This window comes from Barbus barbus (genome assembly GCF_936440315.1).
Source record: "Barbus barbus genome assembly, chromosome: 37".
Classification (NCBI taxonomy): domain Eukaryota; kingdom Metazoa; phylum Chordata; class Actinopteri; order Cypriniformes; family Cyprinidae; genus Barbus; species Barbus barbus.
The window spans coordinates 2,123,697-2,149,751 of NC_136715.1; the positions used below are offsets into that span (position 1 = coordinate 2,123,697).

General features: G+C 37.4%; 1 protein-coding gene across 4 annotated transcripts in view; it reads left to right on the forward strand.

Annotated features, from left to right (window-relative positions):
• The window catches only part of LOC306857138 (CSC1-like protein 2), a 51,190-nt gene that overhangs the window by 3,765 nt on the left and 21,370 nt on the right, over positions 1 to 26,055 (forward strand). For 2 of the 4 annotated variants that reach the window (XM_079396864.1, XM_079396865.1), the window contains exons 2-5: positions 17,150 to 17,362; positions 18,486 to 18,565; positions 21,201 to 21,239; positions 23,670 to 23,760. In XM_079396864.1, coding sequence (XP_079252990.1) covers positions 17,195 to 17,362; positions 18,486 to 18,565; positions 21,201 to 21,239; positions 23,670 to 23,760 — 378 coding nt within the window. In that variant the 5' untranslated portion in view covers positions 17,150 to 17,194. The remainder of the gene's footprint in view (positions 1 to 17,149; positions 17,363 to 18,485; positions 18,566 to 21,200; positions 21,240 to 23,669; positions 23,761 to 26,055) is intronic. The other 2 variants (XM_079396866.1, XM_079396867.1) reach the window with 1 other exon arrangement.

The following is a 26,055-nucleotide window of genomic DNA, read 5'->3' on the forward strand; positions in this document are numbered from 1 at the left end:
GTTACCAGGGCATTGCTAATTTTGATCATATGTAAAAAATATTGTGTAATATAACTTGTGTTTGTTTGTTTGCTGCTTTTTATTGTATTTGTTATACTTGTATTTTTTGACATTGTCGTTTTTGTCATGAAAATAGCCTAAGATGCTGACATGGCATTAAATAAATATATTCTACTACTACTGCCAGGGCATTGCTACTGGGCCAAGTTAAAGGAGTGCATCCCCAAGTCTCTGACATTCTAGATCGGGCTCAGGATGTTCTAAAAGGTGGCCCACAAATCACTTGAACATTTCGACTTGAGACTTTGTGCTTTGTGCTGCTGCCAAGGACAAACCCATAATGATAAACACAAATACCATCACAGTTCAATAAAACGTCACGATTGTTCTCTGCATCGACATGTTTCGCCAGCCGAGGGTCTGTCCGTGTGAGATAAGCGTGTGGTCAGATGACGGCCCGTGTGTCTGTCAGACGCTGATCTACAGCCAGCCAGCGGCGATCCTCACTGCTGCGTCATGCTGCATGCATGTTGTTTACTGCCAGCCGATCTCAACTGGTGTGTTGGGACCCAAAAAAACAGATGTCTGTTCTGATAGAGAGACTAATGCCTAATGCAAATAACAAAAAGGATCACATAAATGGAATATGCTAATTATTAAACTTTGATATGCTGAGCAAAACAAAGCCACATGCACAAGTCACCCAATGATTTGTGTTTTTGGCTTCTGATGTTGTTTTTATTAGTGAATTTTCAATGTAATTTTATTATGTTTGCATATTGTTAGGCCTGTTATTTGTTTCAGATAAAAAATGTTGTCAGTTCTAATGTTGTGTGGAGTTTGATATACAGCGGTGGCCAAAACGATTAGAAGACTAGTATTTTCAGCAGCTAAAATGGTTTTAAGTCAGTTCTTTTGCTGTAGTGTGTCAGAAATATCAGTTTACATTTCCAAACATTCATTTTGCCATTAATTGTAATAATCCAGTGAGATGTTTGAGATTTCTTTCTCAAATTGATTTCTTTAACAATTAACTTCTATTAACTAAATGAAATCAACATTTGGTGTGAGCATCCTTTATAATTAAAGCGGCTTTTGCCCTCGGTGCACTTGAGCAGAGTTTCTCAGGAGCTTTGCAGGAAGGTTTCTTGAAGCGTCTTGGAGACGTTGCCACAGTTCTTCTGGATTTAGTTTGTTCTGTTTCTTCATGTCTTTCCAGACAAACTGATGATGATCAGATCTCAAACATCTCACTAGATTATTACTATTAATGGCAAAATGAATGTTTGGAAATGTAAACTGATATTTCTGACACACTACAGCAAAAGATAGAACTGACTTAAAACCATTTTAGCTGCTGAAAATACTAGTCTTCTAATCGTTTTGGCCACCACTGTATTTTACTGGCTAGTTCTTTGATCCAGTTAGTTTTACATTTATGGTGCGTTCACACCAGACGCGAATGAAGCGTTAAGCGCGAGTGATTTACATGTTAAGTCAATGCAAAGACGCGATTAGACATCCTGCGGTGCGATTCGCGCGAATGAGGCGGCGCGAATGGCACGGAGCGAATTGAGCTTTTCTAGCGTTTGACGCGCGGAACGCGAGATTCGCGCGAATCGCGCAAGTTGAAAAATCTGAACTTTGGCGGATATTTCGCGCCGCGCCAACCAATCAGGAGCTTGCTCTAGTAGTGACGTGATTAAGAGCGGAGGCAGAAATCAAAACAACAATAAAGGACATCTTATGTTTATCCACTACAGAGACATCAGAGCCAGCGGCAAATGTCAGAAGGACTAGCCGAGGTTATGCTCCTCTCTTCGGCATACATGAGCACGAGCGTCCGGAGCTCACGGCTCCGAAATCGGCGAAGCACATTTTCAAATAGGGGCTGTTTTTATAAATAAACCGCAAATTTGAGTTTTAAACAACTACATTCTCGGCTGAAATACACATGTCCAGTGTTTCCATAGCACATAAAGGTGATTTTATTTGCCAAATTCTACACATATGCTCTCTGTGGCAGTCATACCTGTGCGCCTGGCAGAAGCCCCGCCCATGATGCGAATTCGCGTCTGTTGTGCAGTGAATTTCACGCGCGAATGAAGCGAGTAAACCCAAAATGTTCACGCGTCCAACTACGCGCGAATAGCGCGATTTATTCGCGCAAGTCGCGTCCGGTGTGAATGCACCATTAGACTTTCCTGTAGTTCAGACAGTTAAGAGTGGCTAGCAACACCAAGGTCATGGGTTCGATTCCCAGGGAATGTGTGAACTGATTAAATGTAGTCTGAAGTAGGGATGGGCGATATGGCCTAAAAAATTTATCACGATAATTTCAGGTATTTATTGCGATAACGATACAAATGACGATTATTTATATATATATATATATATATATTAAATAGATTAAGTTTTAAAGATTAAGTTTATTTCATATAGTATTATTAATGCAATTAACTTGAAACTTTCTGTACACAGCCAACTTATGGCCATGCTAATTATGATCAACAGCTCATCTCCATTAATTGCTCTTATCAACCATAATAATGCGTTATGGACGCTTCATATTAAATCATATGCATAGGCTACTGGCACACGTTTACCACGTTGCTGATGACTGAAAGCCTGTGTATGGCTATACTGCTGTGATCTGTTTCAGGCTTTCCATATCATAACATTTTAGAAATTAATTCATTGTAATATCTCAGAAATGGCACATTTAACTTTATTAAAAGTATGGCATCTTTTATGTCAAATTAAAATTGGACGTGTTTCCACTCTTTGTAACCACCATTTCTCTGTACACTTTGCATATTACGGTAGTTTGCTCCTCATCTGATTTTCTGTAACCAAACCAGTAGCAAATTGTGGAGGTAGCTCCTCGCGTAACAACAAGCTCCTCCTCATGGTGCGTTCACACCAGACGCGAATGAAGCGTTAAGCGCGAATGATTTACATGTTAAGTCAATGCAAAGACGCGAATAGACATCCTGCCGCGCAATTCGCGCGAATGACGCAGCGCGAATTGAGCGTTTAGAGCGAAATTCTATACATATGCTCTCTGTGGCAGTCATACATGTGCGCCTGGCAGAAGCCCTGCCCATGACGCGAATTCGCGTCTGTTGTGCAGTGAATTTCACGCGCGAATGAAGCGCGTAAACCCAAAATGTTCACGCGTCCAACTACGCGCGAATAGCGCGATTTATTCGTGCAAGTCGCGTCCGGTGTGAACGCACTGTCAGCCTCACGTCTGCCTTCCGCCATGCTTGTTTTCACTCCGCACGTGAACAGTGAATCGGGCGCGCACAAAACTGCGTCATCAACTAGACTTATCGTTATTATCGTGAGGAGACAAATTTTTATCGTGAGGAGAATTTTCAACGGTATATCGCAAACGATAAGATATCGCCCATCCCTAGTCTGAAGTCTCTTTGGATAACACTGTCTGCTAAAAGCATAAATGTAAATGTCATTAAGCTCAAATAGTAGATTTGGTGCTAGGCATGGGACGGTAACCGGGTTCAAGGTATACTGTGGTTTGGAAAAGTCATGGTTTCAAAACCACAAAGTTTTAATTTTTCGTTTCTGCGGTATGCACAGTTTTTTTACGTGTCTTCAAAGACGGAAAGTGCAGGACTCCCTCAGTTGTGTGCCGTGAAGAGCGTAACGAGTCACACAACCCCTCTGGTTGGTGCGAGCAGTCAGAGAGAGTCACCTGTGTGTAGGATGATGGCCGAAGAGGTGAATCTCTGGAACTTTTTCCCCTGTCGAAAAAGGCAAAGTCTGCCATATGGGAATTTTTCAGGTAACGTAGACTAATTATGTTCTGTACACAACGATGTTCCGTCCAGATGACGTTTTAGCGCAGATCGATAAATAAATACTTCCAGATCGTACATAAACTATATATCTGTGTCATCTTCATTTCTCCCTCTTTCACCCCCGATCAAGACAGAGACACACCCACCGTTTGTTTCAGTGTTGAAATACTACTATTTGGCTTGGATAACATGGCTAATTAACTAGCTAATGTCAACTAGTTTCCTTCCCCTACTTCACAGAGCAGGGAATAGCAGACTAAAGTACCACGTTTCAGCGATTTAGTACAATAATTAAATTTAGCTGGTATCAGGTCTATACTTATAAGCCTCCTGCCATTGTTTACATCTGTTCAAAATCATGACATTTAATAAACAAACTTTGCCACTGTTAGTGTTGTACGGAGAGAGACGTGTGTGCGTGTGTGATTGCTTGTTTGTGTGTGTGTAACACTCGCGCTCTCTCTTTCCTTGTGTATGTGCACACATCCTCGTACCCCACCGCTCCAAACGTAATCCGGGCAAGGTGAACATTTCTGCATCATAACTTGGACTGAAAGATGAATGTGTTGAAAGTGAGCATGTCTCCAAAAACCTTGTTGAGCTGCAGTTTTGGTACTAGCAACGCCAAGGTCATGGGTTCGATTCCCAGGGAATGCAACTAGTGGTGGTTGAGGAGAGACCCCCTCATGATTGTAAAGAGCTTTGGGTGTACTATATAAATGCCTCGTTCATTCAACTGATCAGCTGTATTCATTGAATGCAATGTACGTTGCTTTGAATAAAACTGTCTGTAAAAAGCATAAATGTAGATGCTATTGGGCTTACCTGTAGCTCAAACAGTGGATCTGGTGCTAGCAACACCAATGTCATGGGTTCAGTTCCCAGAGATACAAGAACTGATAAAATGTATCTTGAATGCAGTAAGTCACTTTGGATGAAAGTGTCTGCTAAAAGCTGCACATGTAATCAGTTAATTTATTCCCTGGCAATCGAACCCATGATCTTGATGTTGCAAAATGCATGCTTTTCTGTTTGAGCTTCTGGAACATCAAGATCTAATCATCTAATTACAGTTTGTTAATATAATCGAGGCGATTTTTCTGGAGTCTTGGAGCATATTTAAGCAATTTGAGCAATTAGATGATTCCTCCCCTGGGAGACGTTTGGTTCTTTGCCTAAAGTACTCTTAAGTTAATAGAAAAGTAAACCTATAATTAGTGCTATTTTTTTCTTTTTTTTTTAACTCCAATTTAGTAGTTTGAACTGTAATTTGCATCATTGCAGGAAGTTTTGCATGACAAGCCCTGCATGCATTTGCCTCGGAAAATGTAAAAAATGTAGTTCTGGGCTATTTTATTACTCTTTATTATAGTTTCGTCTCTCATTTTCACGTGATGTGAAAGTTATGACAACTAGCGCTTCTGGTTTTTTAATAAAATTTAAGTTAGTGTTTTTTAGAATCAAAGTAAATTGGTTTTTATTTTTAGATTAATGTGTTTGGCGCATGCTTTTATCCAAATAAACTTTTTAAAGGGATATTTCACATTCAGTTGCTGATTCCCATTGACTTCCATAGTATGGGGAAAAAACCACTATGCAAGTCAACTGAAGGTGAACTATCTCTTTAAATTGCATTCATGATATGCATTCTCTGGAATCAAACCCATGACCTTGACGTTGCTAAATGTATGCTCATATAAATGAGTTACAACATTAATTGTCTCATTACAGTATGCTAATATAATAGAGATGATCTTCTGGTGACTCGTGCTTGTCATGCAATTTGATGCTTTCTCCTCTGGGAGTCCTTTGTTTGCCTAAAACATTCTGGAGTAAATAGAAAACAAATCAAACCTGTAATTAGTGTTTAAATCAAGCATGTTGCTCAAAGATAGTTTGAACTATGATTTGCAAGTTTTGCATTATTGCATGCATTCATTTGAAATATAAAAATCGAGTTGTTTTTGTCTGGGCTATTTTAATCACTCTTTATTTTAGATTGTGTATTTTATCACTTCATTCATTTTGTGGAGATTGAACCCATGACCTTGATATTGTAAAATTCATGAACTTCTATGTGAGCTACAAGATGTCTCATTACTTTGTTTACATAATAATAGAGGTGACTTGTGCACTTCAATTTGAGCAATTTGGTGCGTCCTCCTCTAAACTGTTGTTGAGTTGATAGAAAAAACCTGTAATTAGTGTTTGTTAAATCAGTCCTGTTGCTCCCAGTTAGCAGTTTGAACTAATTTGCATCAGCACAAGTTTTGCATGACAAACACTGCATGCATTTACCTTCGAAAAAGTGAAAATCTAGTTGCTGTTTTTGGCTGGGCTATTTTAATCACTCATTTCCATTTTCACATGATGAGGGAGTTATGACACATCGACTTGCGCTCTGGGAAGTTTGATAAGATAAGTGACGTGACATTTAAAATCACATTATTTAATTCTTCTAGGCTATTGTCGCAGAGATGCATTTAATCAAAGTAAACTCAAATCGTATTGCATAACTACTTTTCATTAAAGCATGAAGCTAAATATAAGTGTCAGTCAATTTTAAATTATGGAGTATTTTTGAAAGTCTGAATCAGTGTTTTGGCACTTTTGAACACAACTGCATGTTTGTTTATGAAATATTCATCTTTAAATAAGAGTGTTCTCTCAATTTGTCATGTTTTTTTTCATGCATTTTAAATTTATTTAGCAGATGCTTTTATCCAAGGTACAAGGTCGCTAAGAACTGAACCCATGAGGTGGATGTTTCCAGCATCGTGCTAGACTTCAAAAGCTTCTCCTAAATTCACTCTGGCCTGGTTTACCAACACAGCACTGACTTTGTGACAGAAATATAGTGATCAGCAGATCAGGATGAGGAATTGCATCTCAAGCCTCCTGAGGGGATTGCTCTCGCTCCAGACGCCCTGCTCGCACGCATCTAGATGTCTGCTGAGGTCACGGCCGTCACCAAGACAGATATTTAACTTGATGTCTGTCCGCACACTTCTGATAAACGACCAGCTGCGAGCAGCTTCAGGATATTGATAATCCAATAAAAGCAGACGCTATCAAGGGGTTTGGCAGGTCGCGGGGAAAGTGTTTCCTGCTCGCAGAAGGAAGACGTGCCATTTAATGCACAAGAGAAAGCCCTTAATGAAATGCTTAAAGTTTTAATTTGATTACTTCAGTGCATCAGCACAAGAGCCTGGAGATGTTTCAGATTTCATATGGGGCATGTGATGCTGTGTAGATAACTCGATTGAATGTGTTTTTAATAAGCGCAGCGGTGCAGGACATTACTGAACAGATCAAATTATCTCAACAGAGAGCAGCATAACAATCGGTTTCATAAGTAAAACCCTTTTTTTTTTTTTTTGCATGCATCCGCTCTAAACTTTAATGTGCATTTGGGATGCATTTATCTTGTAATGCGTAGTTTTTATCATCAAAAGAGAAACTTCAAGGTTTTTCATCAAAAAAGTTTGATGGTTTTAATAATTTACAACTGTAAAAATACAGCTCAAACATTTGTGTATTCGTTTCTTCATTTTAAAGTAAAATTATTATTATTCTATGCTTTTATTTTTTACTGTGAAATATTACAATATTACTTATTTTCTCTTTATTTTGCATTTTTAATATATAAAAAATTAAAATACATGTTGTGCAATGTTATTTTTAATAATATTAATTAAATATGCAACCCAATTTATGCAAAATGTGCAACCCAACAAACAAACAAACACGGCAAACCTGGATTTTTTTTTTTTTTTCTTTCATTTTAAGTGACAGTCTCTCACAAGTTTTTGTATTCTTTTATTCCTGTTTTGTCTCACTCTACGGCTGTGAAATACTGTTCTGGCATTTGTCTCAAATCCCTTGAAATGCTAACATTATTAACTGAGATCAAAAACATGATCAAGGCCTTTTACGTTCATGACATGGTGGTTTTTCTTCTACTCAGAACTGGTGACTTCTGCAGATTTCAGCTTGTAATTGTCACTCAAATGTGATTGAACACAACGATGTTAAACCATATTCTTCTGCTGTGTGAATGTCTCATTATTTAGTTGGCTTATTTTGGTAATTTTATCAGACTTTGGCTCAAATGAATCCAGTCATCCAGAGTCTTATCAAATCACAATGATCTGATGTGGTGATTGAGTCTCATTGGCTTTAATTGAATTGAAAGCACATAATTTGAGTTTGATGAAGCCACAGCACTGATGGCTCTTTAATGATCTCAGTGGTCTGGACTGATTCTCCAACGCAGATTGTAGACCGTAAACCACTGGCACTTAATGGCTCTTTATGATCTATTTACGCTTATGATGCTTTTGAGAAACGCTGTCCTGGTTTCCTTTCTCCCCTGTTTCTCGTTATGTTCATGGTCTTTAGATGGTCCTCTGGAAATCCCTTCCTCTCTTTTTGATTGAGGACAGTCTCAGCTCACACTAAAAGCTCTTTTGTCCAGTTTTTGATGTCCTCAAAGGGAGTTTTTTTTTCCTCTGAATTAACAAATGCTCGTGAAGAGCTTATAAACTGGAAACATGTGGATGTTAATGAAGTTATTTTTCCATGCTCCTCTGGAGTTTAACATGGTTAATGTAATTGTGCTTTATTCTGGTCTATTAAAACACACAAAAACACAATGATTTTCTGAAAGCTGTGGTAAAACATTAACACCACAGATGCTGCGAACATCTTCATCCTTAATTAACTGTCTTCTCTTTGTTCTTAATCTCCTTTTCTTCTGCTCCTCCTCGCTGATCTTCCTCCTTTTTCTCAGTGTTGTTCTTTCCTTCTCATTTTTCTTTTTTAATTTTTCTTGTTTTTCCTTCTGTTTTCTGATTGTTCTTCCTCTCTTCCTTTTTCCTCCTCCTCCTTTTCTCATTGATCTTCTCCTCGTCTTTCTCCTTGTTCTCTTTTATCTCCCTCTTTTCATTGTTCTTGCTCTTCTCGTCATTCTCCTTATCGTCCCGTTTTTCTTCCTGTTGTTGTTCGTTCTCAATGTTCTTGCATTATTGTTCTTCTCCTCCTCCTCCATCTTTTTGTTTCCTCATTGTTCTTCTTTTCATGATTTCCTCCTCCTGATTGTTCTTCTTTGTCCTTGTCTTCATCTTCTCTTCCTTCTCCCCCTTTCCATTGTTTTGTTGTAGTTGTGTTTTTCATGGATAGTTAGAACAGATTGAATTTGAGATCATATGACAGACTACAAACTTTGTTAGTTATTCCCGATTAAACCTCATAGAAGATATTGAGGCCAGTATTAATAATGTATGGCATGAAACACAATTAAAATAATGTAATCCTAAAATATGCTGGACTGGAAAACATTACATCATTAACCTGTTACTCCACTTGATAACTGTACTTTCCCCCTCACTCTCTTTTGTGTGTCAACCAAAGGTGCGTGAAAATTCAATGCTTTACTGATTTTAAGTCCGTTCTAATGGGTTATGCATGTATTATATGTGTTATTTTCTGTGGTAAAAATACCAAATTGAGAACTGGATTATGAGACGATTAGAGAGGTCTCTCATTTTTCTTATTCCCTGTTCCTCTTTTTGGCACAAAATTAGGAGAAAACAGAAACATCCTTTTTATAACTGTAAGTAGGTTAGTGGGTTCAACGTAAATAAATAAACACAGAGTATGAATAAAAAAGTGCAGCCAAGCTTGGGCTGTATTCTTAAGGGAACGCCTCACACCAACGCTGCCTTTATATTTAATGCTGAGCTCTTGGCTGTTTTTCAACACACTGAATTCAGAACAATCTCATCTCATCCAAACACATCCAAATCCAGCTGAACTCTGGATGAGACCCTCGGGTGTGTGTTTTCTGACGGGCGGATCGGACTCCTCAGACCGTGCTTCTTGGCAGGTTGTTGTTAACAGGATAAAGATGCATGGATCTCGAGAAGATCTGATCTGATTCAACAACTGACCTGTTTCTTGAGTTCATTTCTCCATGGGCTTTTCAGAGAAGCCATCATTTACTCTTCCTCTTGTCATTCCACTGAACATAAAAGGAGAATTTTGAAGACTTGCTTTTTTGAAACGCTTCAGTCCCAGTTCATTGTAAGTGCATTGAAAGCCTTCAGATTTCTTTCTTTTGTGCTCTGAGTGAGAAGGAAAGTCAGTATTTACTTTTGAGTGAACCGTTATTTTCAATCAAGTTTTCAAAGCTTTGAACCAAACCGAACTGATCAGTTCAGGGATGAATCACGACTTTACAACATCTGATTTCCCAGCAAAAAGATTGAACAAGGTGAAGATAATGGAGTCGGATGAGTACATCTAGCCTCTGCCTACAAAACAGCCCTCTTCCTGTTTCCATGGTAACAGTGACATCTCCCATTGGTTGATCTTGCTTTTACAGTGTTAAACCATTTTAAAAAATGCTGGAGTTATCAACCAGATTTTTTTCAGGGTTTTTATTTTTTATTTTATTTATTTTATTAATTTATCGGAACTGACCTGTTTTTAAGAACCAGATATTTTTTTCAGAACTATTGTTTTAAATTTTTTTTACTTTTACTTTATTTTAATTTATTTTATTTTTAGCACTAAATGGTTTTTACATTTGTGACCCTGGACCACAAAACCAGTCATAAGTGTAAATCTTTCAAAATTGAGATGTATACATCATCTGCAAGCTGGATAAATAATCTTTCCATTGATGTATGGTTTAAGATAGGACCATATTTGGCCGAGATACAACTATTTGAAAATCTGGAATCTGAGGGTGCAGAAAACTCAAAATATTGAGAAAATCGCCTTTAAAGTTGTTCAAATGAAGTTCTTAGCAATGCATATTACTAATCAAAAATTCAGTTTTAATGTGTTTACGATAGGAAATTTACTAAATATCTTCATGGAACATGGTCTTTACTTCATATCCTAATGATTTTTGGCATAAAAGAAAAATCAATAATTTTGACCCATACCGTGTATTTTTGGCTGTTGATACAAATATACCCCAGCGACTTGAGACTGCTTTTGTAGTCCAGGGTCACATTTGGATCTGTTAGCTCTTAAGCCCCGGTACACACCAAGCCGATGGTCGGGCAGTTTTTGTTAGTCGGCCGACTAAGTTTTCTCAGTGTGTTCCGTGGCTTCGGCTGAAGTTGGTCCTCGTCAGCTTTTTTTTGGCCGATTCAACATGTTGAATCGGTGTTGGAGCACGTCGGTCAGTCGGGCCATCTGATCATTCTGATTGGCTGTTCAGCTGGTGAACCAGTGCACGAGAAGCTCAGAACGGACGTGCTACTTGGCCGCCGTGTGTCGAGCGTCGGCTTGGTGTGTCAGGGTAACGTTGGACCCAGACGCTACCGACATGAGCCGAACCTGCAGTCTGCTTTCATCGCCACTAGTTGGTCGGCGTCGGCTTGGTGTATACCGGCTTTATAATACAGTGGGGGGAAAAAAAATATTTGATTCCCTGCTGATTTCGTACGTTTGCCCAGTGACAAAGAAATGTTCAGTCTAGAATTAATCCAGAAAAATGCATTTCAAAAAAAGTTATAAAGTATTTTCATTTTAATGAGTTACATAAGTATTTGACCCCTTCGCAAAACATGACTTAGTACTTGGTGGCAAAACCCTTGTTGGCAATCACAGAGGTTAGACGTTTCTTGTAGTTGGCCACCAGGTTTGCACACATCTCCGGAGGGATTTTGTCCCACTCCTCTTTGCAGATCCTCTTTAAGTCATTAAGGGTTCGAGGCTGACGTTTGGCAACTTGAACCTTCAGCTCCCTCCACAGATTTTCTATGTGATTAAGGTCTGGAGACTGGCTAGGCCACTCCAGGATCTTTATTGTGCTGCTTCTTGAGCCACTCCTTTGTTGCCTTGGCTGTGTGTTTGGGTCATTGTCATGCTGGGATACCCATCCACAACACATTTTCAGCTGCCTTGAGATCATTGACAAGATCCTCCCGTGTAGTTCTGGGCTGATTCTTCACCGTTCTCATGATCATTGACACTCCACGAGGTGAACTCTTGCTTGGAGCTCCGGTCTGAGGGGGATTTGACAGTTATTGTGTTTCTTCCGTTTGCGAGTAATCGCACCAACTGTTGTCACCTTCTCACCAAGCTGCTTGGCGATGGTCTTGTAGCCCATTCCAGCCTTGTGTAGGTCTACAATCTTGTTCCTGACATCCTTGGACAGCTCTTTGGTCTTGAACATGGTGGAGAGTTTGGAATCTGACTGATTGATTGCTTCTGTGGACAGATTTTCCCTTTAAGAGAGTGCTCCTAATCTCAGCTCTTAACCTGTATAAAAGACACCTGGGAGCCAGAAGTCTTGCTGATTGATGGGGGATCAAATACTTATTTGACTCATTAAAATGCAAATCAATTTTTAACTTTTTTTGAAATGTGTTTTTCTAGATTTTTTTTTTGTCGTTGTTGTTATTCTGTCTCTCACCGTTTAAATAAACCTACCATTAAAATTATAGACTGATAATTTCTTTGTCATAGACAACACCTCTTTTTATTATAAGATAGAAGATCTTTATATTGAATGCAACATCATTCAGTTCTTTGTAATGACAAATCAGCCTAGAACTGAATGATCACTGAATCATTTGGAGACGTTATTGAAATACCAGCTGACTCACTCTCTGATCATCATCATTTTGAGTCCTATCTGACTCGACCTGAGAATTTTTGGTGAGTTGCACCTAACCAACTCCTCTATTACAGCTCATCTATCATCAACAACACCTATTCTGAGTTGTAATGGACTCTCGAGTCTTATGTAATCATGTGTAGTTAAAGATACACATTTAAGAATCTCAGAGCGTCTGTCTTGAGGAGTTTATTCGTTATCAACCCCTAAATATCCATTTTAATCTTAATGCTGTTTTTATTTCTGGAATCTCATTGAGTTGTATGACGTATAGAGTATGAATCATGATATTCATAATTTGTGATTCTTTTTAATGAATGGAATGATTGCACTGCCATCTGGATTGAGAACAGCGTTAGTTTCACTCACAGTTTTGCTCCGTTTGTTTTCCATTGAATGGAGAATGACCACGTCTTGCTGTAAAGATTATGAGCTGTGAGTCTGTTGAATGTTTTTGGACTGGCATAACAGGCTGCTTTGACTTTCTGTCAGGACGTTCTCTTGCATCTTTAGATAACCTGAACAATCTCTGACCTCGACAGGTTGTGTGTTTCTTCACTATAGCTGTGCTAAAACTCCATTATTAGACGTCTGTGTTGTGCTTTGCCTCTTATTTGGTTCAGTATCTCTGTGTCTGTGATTATTCTGCAGGCTGCTTGATTGCATTTCTACAAGCTGCATGTTTGTTCTGAATGCACGAGTGATGCTGCTTCAGAACAGAGACAGAAGAGTTGTACTAGTACTGTTCCACAAGCGTCATTGTCTACGTAGGCAACTTCCCACTAAGGGGACATTCACACAGCTTTTCTGTCTATCAGAGTTTTTATAAACTTTTTTTTGTCAAAGCCAAAAATTTCAGTAGTTGATACCAACACTAAGCTTAAAGTGTTTCCACAAGCACTTAATTCATACATCAGAAACAAAAATGTAAAAAAAAAAGTTTATGTAAAAATGTTCTCTCTTCTGCATTTCCTTCTTCTTTAGAGGTGTACTAAGTTTATACTATAAACTTGGCATTATGTACTAGGCCTAATTATATTGTTGTCTCTTATTGAACTAATTAATTAAAGTTACATATGAATAATATCATGTAGTCTTCAGGTAAACATGGTGGTTTTCTTTTTGTTCTCGTCAATTTTGTTGTTCAGTATTAAGTAGCAGGTTCATCAGGCACGTTCTTATTGCAAAATAAACCGACTGTGTGCATTTTATATCTTACTAAGATATGCATTTATTTATATATATATATATATGCATGCATACATTATGCATACATGCATACACACACACACACACACACACACACACACACACACGATACAGCAATAAGAGCACTGCAGTACAGTGTGTTTGTGCTGCTGTCTATGTAGGCAGCACACTAGGTGTTTGGTACAGCTCCTGTGGCTGAAGGAGAGTTGAAGCCAGTGTAGCAGAACAATATACCGCAGTGCCGCTGCAGCCCGACCTCACCTTCTTATCCTCTCTCTGTCTCTCTCTCTGTCTCTCTCTCTGTCTCTCTCTCTGTGCTAAGCCTGAGTCTCACTGGGTCTCAGCTGGTGGATTGATGACTGATCCAGTCATCCTCAGCCGTTACTGGCACCGACACTGTGATGTAGCACAATCTGTTTCACATACAGAAGGGCCACAGCACTGAGGCCAGGGTTTCACCATTAGTGCTCATGCATTATCGGTGTTTCTCCTCCAGACTGAAGGAACATGCTTTAAATACACTTTCCATTGAATGTACAACCCTTTGGCTCCATATGCTAGATATAATCCCACTTTTACCACTTTGCAGCAGAAATGGATCGCCCAAAATAAAATAAAGCATGATATAATTAATTTTATAATTAATTTTAGATATTTTCTTTTTAATTTGTGGTACCAAACCCCAAAATCCTCATGTCAAGCTGTATCTCTTCCTATAATACCTACATTTCACTGCTGGTTATACTCTGTATGATTATGTATGTGACAAATAAAGAATTACTTTCTTTTGAGTTGATCCTGGCCGCTCTTTATATAAATAGTACAGTCTTTTTGTCTTAAAAGTAAAGCTTTCTCGTCTGGTGCAGATTGAAAACAATTAAATGGATCTATGAAAATGATTAATCGATTCATCTAGTATTAAATGAGCAGACAATACTGAGGCGAGCCTATAACATTTTATATTATCAGTCTTATGTTTTGAATTAAGTCTCACGCCTTCTGGGAGGCAATGTAGATTTACATTTATTAGGTTGAATTGTTCATAGTAACACATTTGTGCCTATTTTAGATTCACATTTTAAATGATGATAATTCATAAATGTGTTTAAAGATGTTTGATTTTTTTTCCCTGTTCTTTTTTTATATTATTTTATAGTGTTGTATTTATTGTATTTAAATGTATTATGTATTTTACAGTATTCTTCTTATTACTCACCCAAAGGCATTTTTAATAATATTATGTATAATAAATCTAATAATAATAATAGTAATAATCATCATCATCATAGTTTTTTTTATTTTTTATTATTAGATATTATAAAAGTAAAATTTTGACCCAAATTGAAGTCATCATTTACTGCAAATCTTCCTCTTTCCTCTTATTTACTGCTATAAATCTGCATAGATGCCGGCCAATCATAATACTTTTGCAGATACAGTCCAGTAACGTTTGAACTAGTGATTGCAGCAACTGGTTGAATGGTGGCTGTCTTATCTGATAATGTGCCTAGTTACTATATAGGTAAAACATTCATCCATCTCAGAGACATTGAATGTATCTACATGTGTTCTAACCTACAACCTCAGATCATTAGCAGTTAGACATCCGTTTCCCTTCAGTCAGAAAACGTCACAGACGTCTGTCACCGGTGTGGCACAAACACTCGACTCCCCTGTGCTTGCCTGAAATCAGTTTTTAGATGTAGCTGAAATGATCCGTCCTGCTTTTAGTGCCGTGGGTCTGTGTGGGCTGTTTAGATTTCCCATGGTTCCTGCCAAGGTGTTGGCGGCAGTGGGCCGCAGTGGGAATGGCTGTTGCCGGCAGAGCGTGTGAGAGCAGGTGAGCGCTGGGACGAGTGGGCTGATTCAGACGGAGGAGAGGAGTTGGACGCTCATCAAGCGAGTGTCTAGTGTTCCATTGCGTCAGAACGATCTGCATTATATAACCGCACTCAGTAAGAGGACGAGGAGACTGTCAGATGATGCTGACTGCCTTCATATGTGCTTGTTGTCTGTGTTGATGAAAGGGTGATGATTGTCCATTTGAATACTCTAAATGTTAAGGGAAATGCTGGAGAAAAGCCAGAGACTGTGCATTTGTACAGCTTTACTGCAGTAATAATAATACTAAATTAAATAATTATATTTTATAATTATTATTAGTGGTCAAACGATATGGCTTTTTCGATGGCCGATACCTTGACCGATTGGCCATATGTAAAATGTGATTTAATATGAAAAAAAAAGTATATAAAGTAACATGCATAGCAATTGCTGCAATGAAATTTAGATGTATTTTAAATATTAACTGACATTATCTACCGATTAATTTAAAAATATGGGGTGGTGATGGCGCAGTGGATAAGACACATGCCTTTGGTGTGAGAGACCCGGGTTCGAATCCACTGTGAGACACCAATGTGTCCCTGAGCAAGACACTTAACCCCTAGTTGCTCCAGAGGCGTGCGACCTCTGACATATATAGCAATTGTAAGTCGCGTTGGATGAAAGCGTCAGCTAAATGAATAAATGTAAATGTAAATATCAAATATCGGCCAGTGTACCAGCCTTGGCTATATATTTAATAAATTAGAAATAATAACTTGTAAAATGAATCAATATGAAAAAATTAAACTGAACTTGGTTTAAAGAAAAGAAATTAGCTAGTATTTTTCACCAAGAAATCATTCCAACCATTAATAGTTTGCTTGGTTTGAAATCAAGGATTTAAAGATTATGCCTACATCTACGCTCAAGTGCACTGTCAAAATAAAAGTCTCTACCTGTCCAAAAGTTGCCTCCGACACACATCGGCGATAATGATAATTCATTGTCAAATGTCGGCCCATATATTAGCCTTCACAATATATAGGTTAAGCAGTAATTATATTGTTATTAATTATGTTAATTGTTGTAATTTTAAAAAATATAATAAAAATAAAAAAACTTTTTTTTTTCTCTGAAATTAAATAGGTAATTTTACAAAGAATTAGTTAAATCATTAATAGTTTGCATAGTTCAAAATGAAGGATTTAAAGGTTATGCTTGCATGTGCACTAAGGATTTGCCGTTCTTAGCATGGTCAAAATGAAAGCTTTTATTGACACTTATCGGCCGATACCGATAATTAAACAATTAAAAATATTGGCTGATGTATGGCAATATATCGGCCAACCAATAAGTATTATTGTTATAGAAGTATAAATTTTTTTTTTTCTAAAAAAATAAATAAAATAAAAGTATTGTCCCATTTCTGTCAAAATAAAAGCTGTTTTTGACACTTATCGGCTGATACTGATAATTAAAAAAATTTCAAATATCGGCCAATATACAGTAATGTATCAGTCAACCAATAATTACTATTATTTAAGTTATAAATATAGCATTTTTCTTTAAAAAAACTTGACTCTAGAATGTTAGATTTTTGTGTAGTTAGAATTGAGTATAAATAATCTTATCTGTTTCATCTTCTCCTCAGGTTCTTCATCAGGATGTTGCAGTGATTGAGGTGAAACATCTGGTCATGATGATGTGGAGTTTTGGGAACCCGACCTGTACGAATCAGGCCAACTGTTACAGCAATGCTTCCAGAGACTACTGCTACTCAGCCCGGATCCGCAGTACCGTGCTGCAGGGCCTGCCCTTCGGAGGGGTTCCCACTGTCCTCGCGCTGGACTTTATGTGCTTCCTGGTAAATGTCCTGTATGGAAAAATGTGCACCTTGTCTTTGAGCTCTGCCTGTAGATATTAGCTGTAAAATACTCAAACACAGCAAAATGATTATTAAAATTTTCATCTATGTTGCACATCTAATGGTGAGAATTGGCATTTCATGAAGATCTGGTGAAGAGATGTCAAACTGAGCCTTTTCCCTGTCTACATGCAGTAAATTTAATGCATCTATTAATCATGCCGTTTTAAAAAAAAATAGTTTAGACAGATCTAAATTTACACTGCAGTGCTGTGCTATTCCAATGGAACAGAATTTTAGAATGTTGACCTTGGCACCAATGGATTGACCCACATTTCTGGTTATCTGGTCAGAGTTATATTTACATGATCTCTTCATATGGAAAAATCAAGCGACCTTGCATTTTGAATGTGCACGGGCAGACAGAGCTGAAGCGAGTGGCTGTTAGAGCTACGTAACAGCAGTGGTTTAACCTACTAACTCTGTCTGCTCAACTCAGCACCTTGGCTGCCCTCTTGACCTACATTTCTCACTGATGTCTTCAGTTGCGATCTGTACATCAGTGTAAATGGCAAACGAGTTCATCTCTGCTCAGCTCAATATAAACCTGATTAAAAGCCCCAAACCACATCAGCAGAAAAAGTAAGCCTTGATTTATCCTCAGATTTATTAATTACATTTTTATTTTCTTCAATCTGATAACTGTTGTCATCATCAGGGTCTAAATAGATGACTACAGTTGGGTAGAACATAATTATTGTTGTCCAAGTGCTAAACTTTATTGATCGAAACTAGTTATAGCGCCCCCTATGGATAGAATTGGATGCAAATTGGTGCATTCCCTTAAATTGTCATGATGTTCTAATGTACCAGATGTCACTAAGTTTGATCATTGTGTTCAGAAGATACATTCATTAGTAGAAGTAGGCCGTGGCCAAACATTTAATTGGCTTGTGTTTGCGTGCTGAATGAATTAATAAATTTCATGTCACAGTAATGATTTATTTCACAATATTCTTGTAAACATTTGGCCTTGAGCACATTTCTTTTAACTGAATTTGTGTATTAGCTTGACTTCTCTCTTTATCACTTGACTGATTGTCTCTGTATCTCCATCTCTCAGGTTCTTCTTTTTGTCTTCTCCATCTTGCGGAAAGTGGCATGGGATTATGGCCGTCTGGCCCTGGTGACCGATGCTGACAGGTAAGGACATGTCGCTTTCAAACCTGCCTGATTTATGGATGTCATTTGGATGTCAAATTGAATGAATTCTCATTGGTGTGCAGTCTTCAATTCTTCTTTATATTCTTTGTAGAAGATGTGTGTATGCTGTTTTACTTTTAAAATGGCATGCAAAAGAAAACTGGGGTGAAAAAGAGCATTTCATGCGGGTGTTATTTGAATCCCGTGTACACAGTCTGAAAATGACAGGGTTTGGCATATGTGGAGAAAATCCCCAGAATCCCTGTTCCACACTGTGAACTGAAATGACCAGCATCAGTGTACATCATCTCATCCTCTCATAGAGTACCACCCATGGTGGCCAGAAGTGGCCAATAATAGCCACAAACCTGATGTTTGAGTAGAATCACTGAGATTAACCATCACTTTCTGCTAACCACAGGTCTTAAGAACACATCTGAGTAAACAGAAAGACCACCTCTGGTTACTGATGAAATAGTCTTTCTGTGTCTCATGGGATGAAATTTAGGTCTGTTTTTTGAGAAATGATAGTCTTACAAAAAAGTAACCTGCTTGGTTTTCAGACCCATGCCCATTGCTATATTTATGCCACATAAAGGCAAACACAGCTCAAGAACAACTCAAATTATAGCCAAATTTTGCTATCTTGAGGGTCTAAATAAATGGCAAAAGTTGAGAAAATGACCACAGTTTGGAAGAACATAAAAATTGTTGTCCGAGAACTGAACTTCCTTGATCAAAGTTGCAGATTCCTAGGATTTCCTAGTTATAGCGCCGCCTATGGACAGAATTGGATGAACATTTGTGCGTGTCCTCAAATTGTCCTGATGTTCATATGTACCAAGTTTCATTAAGTTTGAGGATTGCTTTAAGAATTTACATCCTTTAGTAGAAACAGGATGCGGCCAAACATTTAATTGACTCGTGTGTCGAATGAATTACTGAATCTCAATCCTCTAAATGATGTTCTTTCAGGAGTGTCTCTTGATGACGCTAGTAGTTTTGGATCGTTATAAATCAGGTTCTGCCTCTCATACATAGTCTTCGTCCATCTGTACACCCCACATGTGCTTTCGCCCAGTCTCACAGCTTGAATAATCAGATTCAACTAAACGCACCCAAAAACCTTCATGATCCACTGATGTTTCTTTGGCAGGAAAAGGAAGTGAATTAAAAACCGCTCACAGAAGCCATCTGCTTCATGAGACAGTGGGTTTTATTATCGCTGAGCATATTTGCTGTGTTTCTGCTGCTGTCGGTGCACATCACCACTGTGCTTCTATTTTCACTCTGCTCTTCCTCCGCTTGCTTTTCTTTAGTGTTTTTTTTCCCCTTCCCTCGCTGGTGAGGAGTGGAGCCAGAAATGTTCCCACATATCATTTTCCATTGAATCGATCATGTATTATCTGCTGCTTAAGGTTGCTGGAAACAGACAGAGCCACTGGCATTGTCTTTTTTTTAACTTGGTTACATAAGTGCCACATACATCATTTTAAAGACTGAGCTTGTAAGAGCTGCAGTTTAATCTGGTGATCACTAACCAGTAACCTACCCTGGTACTACCTTGATTGTTTTTTTTTATTTTTATTTTTTTTTTTTTTGAGGGCATTAAGTGAGGGGTCACCATTTGCATATTTGTGATTCTGAAAGCTTTGAAGGCTGTTGTATAAATTGATTTCTTGTTAAAAGTCTAACTGTTTGATGCTTTGTTTCTTCCTGTAGTAGAGTGGAAACAGAAAATAGAGCTTCCTACTGGGTTCATAGGGCAATTTTGCTTCTCCAGCTCCCTTTTCCGCTGTGTACATTCGTCCATCCTCTCACTCAATCTCTCATTTCCGTCATCTATGACCAAAGGCAATCTAAAAATGCCTTTGACTTTTGTATATTGATGTGGTTTGTAGATTACAGTGTTTCTGTACCGCTGCGTGCGTCTGTAATTACAGCAACACACTCCAGAGGAAAGACCCTTCAAATCGCTGATTCTGTGTTTCTCACGTGGACTGTACATTAAACACGAGACTGCAGTTTATGCTCTTGTGACTGTACGGTTCATAACGAACAGATTTACATGCCAATGCTGAAGTGAAAGCACAGCTGACATGTGGTGTAATTGAGCCACTTTAAGCAGCTGTTGGCATTAAATGAGTATCCCAGACTCATTGAAACATCACACAAATGTGGAGAATGTGCATTGCAGCTTGGGCCGTCATTATATTTTGGTATTTGACTGTACTGCACCTAATGTTATTTTACATTTTATTTTGTTTTATTTCATAATTTGTTTTTATTTTATTTATTATTTTTGTTTATTTTTTATTTATTTATTTTTATTTATATATATATATATATATATATATATATATATATATATATATATATATAATATTATTATTATTTAAAATGATTAAATTTTGTATTTTATTTTGTATTTTTATTTTTTTATACATTTGTTTAAAGTATATTGGGAGATACTGATATGTTCTCCGATATATCATGTATCTCAACTTCTCACCTAATGCCGCTCTATTTCCACAGCTGAAGCCCTGACAGCTGCAGTCTTCAGAGATTTATTGATCTGAATGAATTCAAGCTTATTTTTTCCTTCCTCTTTTGTTTTTTTTCTTTCCTTCCCAAGACAGAAGAGAAGATTCAGCGGTCTGGAGGAGCGGGAGTAGTATGTTCAGTTATTGTTCCTTATTCTGCTCACTGAAGAACTAACCGCTCACTTCTTCTGATAATCTTTTGTGTGTGTGTGTAATGGTTTGTAGTTCTGGGGGTTCCTCACCTTTGACCTTTTTCCTAACACACAAGATGTTATTTTAAAGGTCTGTGTGCGATTTCTCTCCTGAGTGTTTTCTCTCACTACTCACCACATATTAATATTCCTCTGGTATGTGTGATGTTTGACTCATGTGTGTAAATTTGGCTTTCCGAAGGGCCTCTAACACATGAGTGTCAATAACAGCCTGCCCTTCATTTCTCTTTGTGATGTTTGTTATTTAACTATAGTAGGAGGAAGGAACGGAGTAACTATGAGCCTGTACACAGGTAAAAGAGCTTTAGCGTGTCTTTCTGACCCGTTGTGACCCCAAAAGTGGATCCAAAGAGACCCCTGAGTATTGTGAGTCGTCCTGTCCTTGTGAATGTGTATCATCTCATGTAGAGTGATTTGGTGATCATAGGTGGATATGAGCTCCACAACGGAGCCGCTGAGGTCATTTTAGCTGTAGATGATGGTGTCCTTGTTGTCCTAATGGTCCGAAATTTAAATGGATTTAAAGGAATATCTCACCAAAAAATGAAAATTCTGTTAGAATTGTATTCACCCTCATGATGTTCCAAAGTAGGGATGAGTCACAAAAGGTGACTAGTCAACCAGCAAACGAGTTATCAGGCTGTTTATCTCTTTTATTTTTGTTTTTCTTAGTTTATATAAGAATTTATGTAATAAAGGAAATGTAAGAAATATTATATAGTATAATATTATACGGTGTTTTTTTTTTTCATTTTTATATTTTTCTTTTAATTTGTTGTTGTTAGTTGTTTATTATTTTAATTTTATTTTGCTTTAATTCTATTTTTTTTATTTGTATTTTATTTGCACATTGCATCTTTAATTCTTTACTGTCCAAAAAGGACACAAAAATATAGAATATAATATGAAAATATAAATATGGAATATAAAAGTTGTCCAGTGACTTCTGCGCTATCCCTATACATACACTATAAATCACAAGCTGTATAGGATTTAATTCGTTTTAGCTCTAAATCAGCAGAGTCTGTTCATGGCATCAGCAGAGTTTTGTGCCACACAAACACTGCTGTCTTATTGATTTGATCTGACTGACAGGTGATGTGTTGACGAATGAAAACAAGTGTAGAAACAGCTTGGACTGAGTTCAGTGTGTTACTCAGTGCTGAGGTCAGGAAACGCTCAACTCAGGGATTTATTTTTACTCATTTATGTTCATTCTGACCCGGTTACCTTTTGAACCGCTGTTCTTATCAGTGCATTTGAGATGCAGCAGTGCTCGTGTTTCAGAGAGGACGATTCCTGCGTCCCTCACGGATCCTTCTTATTCTGTAAGTCTGAGTCTGTCAGTCATCGAGACCTGCAGCAGAGAAACCACGGTAATAATGCGTTTGACAGGATCCTTTTTCAAACTGTCAGTGCTGTTCTGGAATCGTTTCTCGCACAGAAAAAGAGGATCCGGCCCTTTAAACCTGCTGGTTTTCAAATAGGAACTAGTAATGTCAGAGATAATGTCCTCAACAAGTACAGCTCTGTATGAAACATTAATCATGCTTTAATATGCATATATAAATTAATTTAGGTGCTAAAATGTTCATAAACGAGTAATCAGGTTGATAAGTTTATCTATATAAAACTTTTTATATATATATATAAAAAAAAAAGGTGAAATTATATAATATTTTAAGATGAATCTTTAATTGCTGTTTAAAGCAATTGCTGTTTATTTTTGCATTTTTATTTTAAAGCGCATAAATAAATTGCTAAAATGTATTAATAAAGAGTAATCAATTTAATAAGCTTATTTTATTTTTGTTATAATTAGATAACTTAATAACAGGAAATATGTATATATCAGCCTAATTGTTTCAGACTTTATTTTATTTTTTATTTTTATTACATTTTTTAAGTTTGAAGCACATAAATGACTTTAGATTTAAATGTTTAAGATGTTTGTAGCCTCTAAACACTCAAAACTGAGTCTAAGGAACATGAGCATCTTCCTGTCAGAGTGGGTTAGATCTGTGTTTGTGCTGCAGTGTGTTTTGGTAGATTAGACTTCATTTCAACTGTGGATTAATATATTTTAGCACACAGAGGGAAACGTGCTTTACAGATGTATCCTCTGTTCCTCAAGCCCGTAAATACTTAATATCCCATCTACCCTGAGATGAGACTGACCTATATTTGCCTCAGTGGACCTGAACGTTTAGGCTTTCTCACTGTCCAGCTCCGCTCGGCCTTCAGAATAACCAAAAACATCCACTTTAACTCTTCAGAAGACCTGAGCCAGTGTTTCTCACTTTTTTCTTTCTCTTTTTCCTGCTTTCTATCTCTTGTTTGTTTGTACAGTGTGGCTTCAGCTCTTCATTCTGAAACGCCGGACCGATATGAACGTCTCACCTCCGTCTCCAGCTCGGTGGATTTCGAACAGCGAGATAATGTAAGACACCTGTCAGTCACTCATTTGGCTCCGCCCCCTACTTTCATCTGCATCCATAAATTAAACATTTTAGTCAGCAAGGATGCATTAAATTGATCAAAAGTGACAGTAAAGACATTTATAATGTTACAAAAGATTTCTATTTCAAATAAATGCTGTTCTTTTGAACTTTCTGTTCATTAAAGATCTTTGAACAATAAAATGTATGACGGTTTCCACTAAAACATTGGGGAACTGTTTTCAACAAGACTGGAGTAATGATGTGTGTATATATAGTTTTTTTAGTAAATGTATCTGAAAGAAAAGCCAAGTTAAAGGGATGTTACAGTAATTTATTTCGTGAAATAATTTATTTTCAATACAAGTTGGCGATTTGACTTTGGATCAACCTCAATGTCTTTATTACCTATTTCCCAAAGCGTGTCTCCCAGCCCCTCTCGCTCCCCATGATGGACTCCATTGATTTTTCCATGCAACACTGACCTCACGTCAATGTTATATAAGCTCTGAAAGCACCAACGGCCTTTATAGAGGGCGAGAACTTCCTCCCGCCTTCATTTCGTTTTAAATCACAGTCGTGATGAACCAGCATTTCTGCGCTCATTTCAGACGGCGTCTTTGAAAAGTCCCCAGAATCCTTCAGGAGAGAAACTGACTCATCAAAACCCCCAAATAAACTCCCTCAAACTGAAACCTCAGGATAAGTTGAAGTGATTTAGAGTAGTTGACTAAAATAGATTTTTTTTTTTTATGGTCAGCTTAAAGCTGATATATATCTTATGACAAGATTTAATTTATAGATTGTAAAAAAAAAAAACCGCAACTGCTGAAATTAAATTTATATTTATTTACATAATATTTATATATTCACATAATAATTTGAAACTAAATAAATGTCAAAATATGAATGATTAAAAGAAAAAAAAACAGAAGTGCCCAATTTTTTTAATACGAAGGGCAATACGAATGTTGCATTATATATAAGCCAACTATAATGCTGTATATTAAAATGTATTAAATTAAAAATAATAGTTAAAATGTTTTTATTTTTATTACACTGTCGTTTTACTTATATTATTCTAATTACCAATTAAAAGCAATATTGACACATTAGCCATGCAGCAATGTTGATGTTGACACAGAAAAACTGACCACAAACCAGTCATAAGGGTCAGCTTTTTGAAATTGATATTTATACATCATCTGAATAAATAAGCTTTCCATTGATATATGGTTTGTTAGGACAGGACAATATTTGGCTGAGATGCAACTATTTGGAATCTGAGGGTGCAAAAAAAATCTAAATATTGAGAAAATCACATCCACATCTAGGGGGTGGAGATTGGTAAGTTTAGGGGTGGGTTTAGGGATCAGGGGGTGGAGATGGGTAAGTTTAGGTATATGTAAGGTGGGAGGAGTTGGATCTGAATCTAACCACGCCTCCTGGATCTTGTAGGCTGCAGCGAGACGCTTCTCAATATATCTGCCTTGGCAATAACGACACATTGGCTAAACAAAAAAAAAAAAAACAGATTGGCCAACAGTTAAAAAATGTCAAATATCCACAGATATATCACTAAACACAACATGCTAAACACCAAAACTGATTGACTGATGCACATTTAAAAAATGACTATCAACACATCGACCATACAGCGACGTTGATATCGACACATTGGCCAAGCAGAAAAACTGATTGGCCGATAGTTTATAAAATGCCAAATAATGGCTGATATATCGGCCGTGTTAATATCAACACATCGGCCAAACAGAAAAAACAGATTGGCCGATACCGATAGCGAAAAAATCCCATATAGTATATCAGCCTTGGTGATACATAAACTGATCGGCTAGTAGTTTAAAAACTGTCAAATATCGGCCAAAATATCAGACATTGCAATATCGACACATCGGCCAAACACACAAGCTGATTGTGCAATGCCGATAATTAGAAAATGTCAAATATTAGATGATTTATCGGCCTTGGGAATATCAACACATTGGCCACACAGAAAAACTGATTGTCTGATACGATAGTTGAAAAATGACAAATATTGGCCGATATATCAGCTTTGGCAATATATCGGTAAACCACTAATTCAGAGGAAATTGTGTGATTTGCCTCACTCACAGAAGACATCAAAAACCTGTGTAGGCTGAGATTTCAGCAGGAAAATTTAACAGGTGACCTCAACATCCAAAATCGGCCCTTGGGATCCCATCTTAAGCCTGTTTTCCAGCCTCTTAAGAGATCAGTGCAGGACTTCAGCATCTCCTTTTTGTCTTCACCTGTGT